The following is a 9,366-nucleotide window of genomic DNA, read 5'->3' as shown; positions in this document are numbered from 1 at the left end:
TGTGTGTGTGTGTGTGTGTGTGTGTGTGTGTGTGTGTGTAGATAGTTTTAGGTTGAATTCTAATTTTAACTTTCCTTAAAATTTCACAAGTGCCATTTTTAACGTTCAGAATTTTCATTGTTTTTATCTTTTAAACTAAAAATGTTTTCTTTCTCTCATTCATTTTTAATCCAATGTTAAATAATAAATATTATAATAATATTATGTTATTCTTGACAGACTGAGAAAGATGTATCTAAAATGGAGACATCTTCCCAAACAATAACATCCATGGTTGTCATGTCAGATGTGGATTGTGAGACGTGTCTAGAATGTCAGTCCACTTCGTCTCAAACTCCCACAGTAACCACAGAATCAGACTTCACTCAGACATCAGATTATGACGTGCCATTATCAGGTTTGACTCCTATCAACGAAGCTCCACCATTCATTGAGCATTGAGCATTTATACATAGCACAATATCTACTAAATATGCTCAAAGCGCTTTACAACAGCAACATTTAACATGTAGGACGGGACATCATTATTATCACCATAATCATCATCGTCATCATCATCATTACTAAATATTATCATCACCACCACCGTCATTATCATCATAATCGTCATCAATATCATCATCATAACATATATATAAAACATAATATGTGTAACAAACAACTATACACTTGACCTTAATTGTAACAAGCATTTTGATAAATTTATCCACCTTTAGTTTCAGACATGTTGACAACCAACCTGGATTGCCAGGCATTCTGTGATGATGAAAAAGATTTGGAGAAGAGTGTGGCAATATCTAATGTATCCTCTACAAACTCACCCACAATGACACATATCACACCAACAGACAGTCGGATTAGATCTCCAACATGTGTCAACATCACTGGGGTGACGTATGTTACACCATCGAATACTCAGATTGGAGCACTGCCATATATCACTATGTCCAATATGGCATGTGTCACATCATCAGACACTCTGAATAAATCTCCGTTTTATGTCAATACGGCCAATGGGACATGTGCCCCACCATTGGATGCTCGGATTGGAGCACTGCCATATGACAATATGTCCAAGGGGACGTATGCCACTCCATCAGATACTCAGAATGGACCACAACCACATGACAATATGTCCAATGTGAAGTATGCCACTCCATCAAATACTCAAAATGGATCACAGCCACATGACAATATGTCAAAGATGATGTATGCCACTCCATCAGATGCCCAGAATGGACCACAACTATATGACAATATGTCCAAGGTAACATTTGTTACCTCACCAGACACTCAGAGAGGATCCACGCAATGCGACAATATTTCCAATCATACTATACTATTAGACACTCTTAATGGATCACCACAATGGGACATGTCCAATGTGAAACGTGTCACACCATTGACTGGTCAAAATGAATCACCACCGTTTGTCACTACGTCCAATACACTGATTGGATCACCACCATGTGTCAATATGTCCAAGGTGCCAAATGCCATTCTATTGGACACTCAGATTGGATCACCACCGTTTGTCACTACGTCCAAGGTAGTATGGGATACTCCATCGGACACACTGATTAGTGGCGTCCATATGCCCTTTCCATTGGACATTCAGAATGGATCAACACAATATGACAATAATATGTCCAATGTGAGTCCTGCAATTCCATCAGACACTCAAAAAAGACCAGCACAAAATGACGGTATGTCCAAGGTGAAACCTGCCATTCCATCAGACGTTCAGAATAGACCAGCTCAGAATGTCAATATGTCTAATGTAATTCAGGCAATTCCAGCAGACAGCCGGAATAGATGCCATGACAATTTGTCCAAGCTGACCCATGCCACTCCATCAGACATTCAGACTGGACCAGCACAATATGACGACACGTCCAATTTGAGTCATGCAATTCCATCAGACACTCTAAAAGGACCTGCCATTCCATCAGACGTTCAGAATAGACCAGCTCATAATGTTAATATGTCTAATGTGAGTCATGCAATTCCATCAGACAATTTGTTCAAGCTGACACATGCCACTCCATCAGACACTCAGACTGGACCAGCACAATCTGACGATATGTCCATGATGGCTGTGTGGAATGAAATTGAATCCGTCACCTGTATCGACTCAGCCCAATCACAGTCAGGGAATTTCAGTGAGATTCTAACACAGAAAACAACAAACACTGGTGGAACTAAAACAACATACACCGATAATTGTATTGGAGAAAATGTCAATGCGAATTCAGTGTCCATGAAACGAGACAAGGTATCGGCATTTCTTCTTTCTTTTGAGAACCACGATACTGTTACAGAACCAGGGATGAATATGTACACGACAACCAGGTCAGGTATGAGCAAAAGATTATCCCTTCAAAATAAAGAGAGATTGATAACCCCCATCTGGAGCCACCCAGAGCAAATGGGAATGCAAGCTACAGATGATCTACCCGTTAGTTTGATGGCACCAGCTAATGTAGTGTCTTCATCATCATCATCATCATCATCATCATCATCATCATCATCATCATCATCATCATCATCACTGCCAACATCGTTAGCATCAACAGAACAACCACCAACCACCACTACTATTCCCAGAAAAGAAACAGAAAAGGTCACTCTGCCTCCTCCTCCTCCCATTCTGTCCGTGACAAAAATTGTGGAAAAAATCCGTAAACGACCTGACAGGAAAAAGAGACACTGCCAGCGCCATATTTTGTTTGCACCCCTCCTAGAATCGCCTAGAGGGGAGACCAGGGTGAGCCAAGAGGGAGGGAATGATGACGTCCATATCTCTGGACATCAAAGCATTGACAGTAGCACCACACCAATTGTAACAGCAGAAGGTGGTCTGGCTGATGAGAGAATTGGGACTAAAACCACGTCAGAAATCAAGGGGATCTTAAAGGGTGAGCTCACTGCTCTCTCTCTCTCTCTCTCTCTCTCTCTCTCTCTCTCTCTCTCTCTCTCTCTCTCTCTCTCTCTCTCTCTCTCTCTCTCTCTCTCTCTCTCTCTCCATCTGTCTGTCTGTCTGTCTAAATATATCTATCTTCTCCCTATTCTACATATTTCATGTGTGCATCTGTTCCTTCAGTAATAAGTTGGCATTTGCAACTTTTCTCATAGCATTCAGTTGTCCTTTTTCAAATATTTTTTAACTCGGGTTATATGGTATTGATCCCCAACTAAAAAAACTATAGTCCAATATTTAACTGGGGTTTTATAACTGATTTTAGTCAACTTGATTTGTTGATGTTACGTTTGAGAAATATCAGGGGGGTATTTGTCCTCGTGAAGATTGAAAAGATTGTTCACCTATTTTACACAAGGTCTTATGATACATCCTTACAGTTCCCTCGAAGAGGAAAAGCTCTGATTGTCTGGACACTCCAACAACCAAGTCTGTCTCCTTCTCCAGTCAGATTGAGTCTCGACAACTGGTGAATATTCATGACTTATTCATTTGTTATAATCGGCCATCCGTGTTGACATCTGTGTTCTTTCAAGACTCATTTAATGATACACCTCTAGTTATGGGATGAGGTATTTTGACCTCCCATAATTTAAAAAAAAATCAATTGAGCTTTTATACAGTGCAATATCCACTAAATGTGCTCAAAGCACTTTACAAGGGTCCCTGACCAACAACTATATGTAACATGTAAAACGAGACATGACAACTGTCACGCGATATTACAATTTTTTCCGGACAGAGACAATGCTGTTAACGGCCAGGTACTCATTTTACACCTGAGTACGGTGAGAGAATGTGAGTAAAGAGCCTTTTCCAAGAACTCAACTATGCGCCAAGTGAGGCTCAAAATCAGGACCTTCCGATCCGAAATTATAATAATCATCATCATGATCTTTATTATTATTTATTATTATTATTATTATTATTATTATTATTAATTATTATTATTATTATTATTATTATTATTATTATTATCATCATCATCATCATCATCATCATCATCATCATCATCATCATCATCATTATTATTATTATCATTATTATTATTATTATTATTATTATTATTATTATTATTATTATTATTATTATTATTATTATTATTATTATTATTATTATTATTAGAAGGCTATCTGGCTGGGTTTATTAAGTAATATATTTATCTCATCTATCTATCATCCATCTACTTCACAGTTCTTTGTATTTTCTGAAATGACCTAAAACTTAAGCAAATGCCATTAGAATGTTAAAAGCGTAAACAACTTTTTAATAAGGCTGCTACCATTTATTTTTCTGACAGACACCTTCAGAAATTCCCACAAGATTGCCCTCTGTATCTGGCCTTTTTTCCTACGTTGATGAAAATACAAATACAAGTATGTTGTAAAGAATAATATATACAATGAATTATAATGAACTAAAAGAGATTTGTGTCAAACAGTTGAAGAAAATACAAGTATGTTGTAAAGAATAATATATACAATGAATTATAATGAACTAAAAGAGATTTGTGTCAAACAGTCATGCATTATACTATACAGGTCAACACCTTTATATAAAGATCATCATGCTAAGAATAAAGTGACAATTCGGAATCGAGTCTGAATAGTCTCCTGTGGCTATTCGGACTCAGAATCCATTGCGCATGTTCAATCGATAGATTATTCAGACTCTGTCAGAATAGTCTTCCATGGCCCTGTTCATTATCAACAGCCGTCATTGCCTCAATTAGTATACATAACATTAAATGGACAACGGCTATTGCTTATACCCTTTTTGATATAACACTAGTCTAATCAGACCAAAGAGACTCACCTAGAGAATCACCGCTGTATGGACATTGGGGGTCAGAACAAAAATCTCAAGTACACCAGGGATCGATACTAGTCCCTTTGCATGAGAAGCGTTTGCCCTACCATTGAGCTATCAAGTCCCCTCTTTTACCTCCGACTATAATAACAATTCTTAAGCTCCAAAAGTCCTGTCAAATTTGGGTCTTGTACTGAATGACATTTGCAAGGATGCAATAATCTTACAATAATTATAAATTTGCATAGATTAGATAAGTCAGTCGGTCAATTTGAATAAATTATGAATATTTCACAGAGCAATTAATGTGTCACATCTATTGATATAAAATGTTAATAGATATTCATATTTATTTATCACAATTTAACAAATTTACCATGCTCAATGGACTTTATAATGCTTGATTTACTCCTCCAGCAGGCCTTAGTTAAGAACCAAGTTCTTTTTCATATTGTTCAAGTGAGGCTATGTGGTCAAGTGGTATGACACTCGCTTTCGGATCGGAAGGTCCTAGGTTCGAACTTGGCCATTCACATCGTTGTCTCTGTCCGAAAAAGAAGTGTAATATCATCTCATGTTTTGTACTACTCGTTACGTTTTGCTGTTGGTCAGTCACCCTTTGTAGAGAGTTTTGAGCACGTAAGTGGATATTGTGCCATATAAAAGCCCAAGTTTTTTTTGGATTTTTTAAAACTATGATATAAATGTGACCTGTCTCCAAACGGTATTAGTATTAATTAGGTCAGAGTGACATTGATGCTAAAAATGGAATTTAGTGTCAAAAACTTGGGAATATTTTATAATATGCGTTATATTATTACATAGATGGAATTGACTTTCATGAATTTCTTAAACCAAAATTTCCTATTTCTGAGCGTTTTACTTTAACTTTAATATAACTTTTAGCAAGTGCTTCACTCCATTGATATCCACAAAACATGCTCAAAGAGCTTTACAAAAGGTCCCCGACCAACAGCAACACGCATCATGTAGAACAATACATGACACTTGTAAGACAACAATATTACCATTTTTTTCAACAGAGACAATGCTGTTCACAGCCAGGTACAGTGAGAGAATATGAGTAAAGAGCCTTTTCCAAGGACTCAACTATGTGCCAAATGAGGCTGGAACCCAGGACCTCCCGATCCGAAAGCAAATGTCGTACCACAAAACCACATAGCCGCACATACTGTTGCAAATACACTATCTGTTGGTTCCAAATTAGTTATCCAATCACTAATGAGTGGACAATAATGATAATAATAATATAATAATAATAATAATAATAATAATAATAATAATAATAATAATAATAATAATAATAATAATAATAATAATAATACACATTTATACAGCCCTCATTCTCGTGTAAAACACAAGCTCTGGGCACTTTACAATATAAATTATCAATTTTGAGTGGAAAAAAAAAATGCAATGAATTCATAGCCAAATCAATAATAATTTCCTAATCTTCCCTTTTTCTGTTTTTTTTTCTTTTCTGTAAGCATTTGTCATCCCAGACTCTCAAGAGAGCGATGTTGAAATGGATCAGACCAGCACTAGTTGTGTAATGGATCTGCCAGCACTAGAGTCTTATCACGTGGATGAGTGATGATAATGGAAGTTATAATCATGAATGTTATTGTTATGAATTGACATTCATACTAAATCTATTGCTGTTGTGAAAAAAATCATTTAATCATTAACACCTTGTGTTTTCTTTTGCTCAATTCTAATGAATAGATATGTAATAGATTTTGTTTTACTTGTGGATAATTCTTAAACCCATGACTTCTTTAAGTTCTGGGTTTAGAGGTTTTGACGTGAAAAAAAATAAAATTATTTCCTGTTTTGCATAACTGACACCTCTCTGCTTATTTCCTGTTGATCCCAATTGCCATTCCATGTGCCATGATTTGCTAATGATTGTCTATCACTAAACGTTGTGACATGACGCAGCAAATTCTCCCATTAACCCTTGTAACATTTCAATATTAAGTTATCTCCCGCGATATATCAAAGTAAATAAATAAATAAATAAATAAATAAAGTTCCCTTTATTCATCCCGAAGAGGAAATTTGTCAGGACGTATTCCAAGATAAGAGTGGAATAACCCAGGTGTTAGCTGCCGTACAGCACCGCAGAGTGATTTGTTCAAGGCCACTACTAACCTGGTGGATAGTCAAACTGTATATTTGCTGATCCCTACTGCCCTCCCCTCTTCCCCAGTCAAATCATCAGGTCATGGCAAGACAGTTTCCTCAAACATTTCTGCACATCATCTGATCCAGGAGTACAAGAAAACTGCGCTCGAGTGTTTATGACTCTCCGCCCTCAAATGTTATCATGTCAGGGGGATTTAGATATGCTTAAAATTGAATTTACAGTTTAAAAATTTGGATTATTGATACGTTTCTAATTTCAGATCATTTTAGCTTTACGTAACTTTTCAGCATCTGCTTCACACACTGACATGATACCTGATTGAGATGAAGGGTCACATATATAATCAATATGATGCAAAATATTCTAGTAAAAATGCCAAGTGTTTTGGTAGTGTTATACAGTGTAGAGAATCGAGAGGGAGGGAGAGATAGATAGATAGATAGATAGATAGATAGAGAGAGAGAGAGAGAGAGAGAGAGAGAGAGAGAGAGAGAGAGAGAGAGAGAGAGAGAGAGAGAGAGAGAGAGAGAGAGAGAGAGAGAGAGAGAGAGAGACTTTGTTCTACTTTTTGAATAAAAAGATGGTGCTTGCTTGATTGGAGAAAAGAGTTTTGCATTTGTATAATTACAACCCCTTTTGAATGAGGTAGATAATTGTTCCAATTTCGAACATACTCCACAAATCCTCCTCAAGCCAAGGTGACTGTCTGTGAGGATGAAAGGACCCAGTTTGAGCCCCGGTGTTAAATAAACTCTTTTAATCACTTGCTGGTACTGCACTACAGATGGTGCCAGGTTTATATTAATATTTTTATCAAGAAAACCCTTGGAAAAAAATTTCCTGTAAGGAAATAAAAGATTTTAACTCATTTTTCATTACCAAGATACTGGATGTTGGTAATGGTTAAAATGCAGTTTACAAATCCATGGGATGTAACCATTAAATGGCAAATTCCTACTATTGCATTTGATGGGTTATCCCCCTTATTCAGACCTGCCAACCTTCCCAGGATGAAAAGTGTATTCCATGACCCTAAAAAGTGTATTTTTAGAAAAAAAAAAGTGTATTTTGTCCGCAGCACATGTGGAAAAAAAGTGTGCACTATAGAAAAATTTATATAAAAGCTAACATCAATCCCAAATCAAAATAAACTCTGATCTTCATCATTCAAGCAATCTCTAGTGATTACAAAATGATCGATTTATCGAGAAACTAAAACTTAATTGCCATTTAAAATTAGCATAAGGCTCAGAAATTGCAATATCAAAGGAAATTGCTTTCGAAACACTCAAATAAATGACCCTGAACATGTTGGTAGTATTGATGCTAGTATCAGTGGAAGAAGTGTTGGTTGTTGTAGCGATGGTGCTCTAGTGGTGGTGGTGGTGATGATGATGAAGCTGTGGTGGCAGTGGTGGTAGAAGTGATGTGGTGGTGGTTGTGGCTGTGACAATGCTGTGATGGCAGTTGTAGAAGTGGTGATGTCATGATGTTGATGGTAAGAGATGCTGATGTACCAAATGAAGTTGTGATGGTGATATCTGCTAGCCCAGTACATCAGTTATGAGAACGTTTTGAGATAAAATATCTGGGAGAGTGGTCTCCAATTCAATAGATGACAATTTGCAACAGTAGCAAGATATTTTCGATATATGTTACCTAATATCTCTCTCTCTCTCTCTCTTTTTTTTTTTTTGAGCATTCACTACTACTACTACTCTTCCTACTACTACTATTACTATATACTACTAATACTATTATTTTGGTCAAATGATGGGAAATTCGCAAAGTATGTAATATGCAGAGACAAGTTAAATACTTCTAAAACGGTTCTAAAAAATTCATTTTGAACCATATACCGTTCCTAAAGTTGCCCACTTTGTAATTCAAGACTCGTACAAAATAATAAAGAAAAAAAAAAGATCATTATAAATTTTATAAATCAAAATAGAGTAATTTAGTTATTATAAAGGGAAATAACCCATTTATGTTTAAGTTAATTAGCAATACAGTTTTCAATTGAAGGCTTCAAAGTCAAAGATGTTGGTTCAATTAAATTTTCTATTTAATAAGTGGCAAAAGTTTAAATGTGGTCTGAGACTATTTAAGTATAAAACAAGCTTATATTCATAATTCTATGCAAATCCTCAAAAATGTATGAGAAAAATATTGGTGAAAACCGGCATCATATAAGCAACTGAAATGATAACTATAGTATTAAATGTGATGCATCAATCATTCAGAAACACAGTCTACAGTTGGTGTACGACACGTTTGTATCAATGCATCAAATGTATCATCAACATCATTCACATCACATATCTTTTAAAAAATCGTATTAAATCCACGAAAATTTGGGGTCCAAAAATCGTACTTAAATACGATTAATCGTACTGGTTGGCAGGTC

The 9,366-nt window shown here is 36.1% G+C and overlaps 1 protein-coding gene across 2 annotated transcripts in view; it reads left to right on the top strand.

The window, feature by feature from the left end:
• LOC144956532 (uncharacterized) overlaps positions 1 to 6,684 on the top strand; it is a 167,751-nt gene extending 161,067 nt beyond the window's left edge. For both annotated transcript variants that reach the window (XM_078887093.1, XM_078887094.1), the window contains 5 exons: positions 220 to 397; positions 717 to 2,918; positions 3,361 to 3,449; positions 4,281 to 4,350; positions 6,298 to 6,684. In XM_078887093.1, the coding sequence (XP_078743219.1) occupies positions 220 to 397; positions 717 to 2,918; positions 3,361 to 3,449; positions 4,281 to 4,350; positions 6,298 to 6,404 (2,646 nt within the window). In that variant the 3' untranslated portion in view covers positions 6,405 to 6,684. The remainder of the gene's footprint in view (positions 1 to 219; positions 398 to 716; positions 2,919 to 3,360; positions 3,450 to 4,280; positions 4,351 to 6,297) is intronic.
• Positions 6,685 to 9,366: the final 2,682 nt, after the last annotated feature.

Source organism: Berghia stephanieae, chromosome 11 (assembly GCF_034508935.2).
Source record: "Berghia stephanieae isolate SIO BIC M18660-M18661 chromosome 11, UCSD_Bste_1.3, whole genome shotgun sequence".
In the NCBI taxonomy this organism is placed as follows: Eukaryota; Metazoa; Mollusca; class Gastropoda; order Nudibranchia; family Aeolidiidae; genus Berghia; species Berghia stephanieae.
Note: the sequence above shows the minus strand (reverse complement) of the source record. Positions and strands in the feature narration are given on the sequence as shown.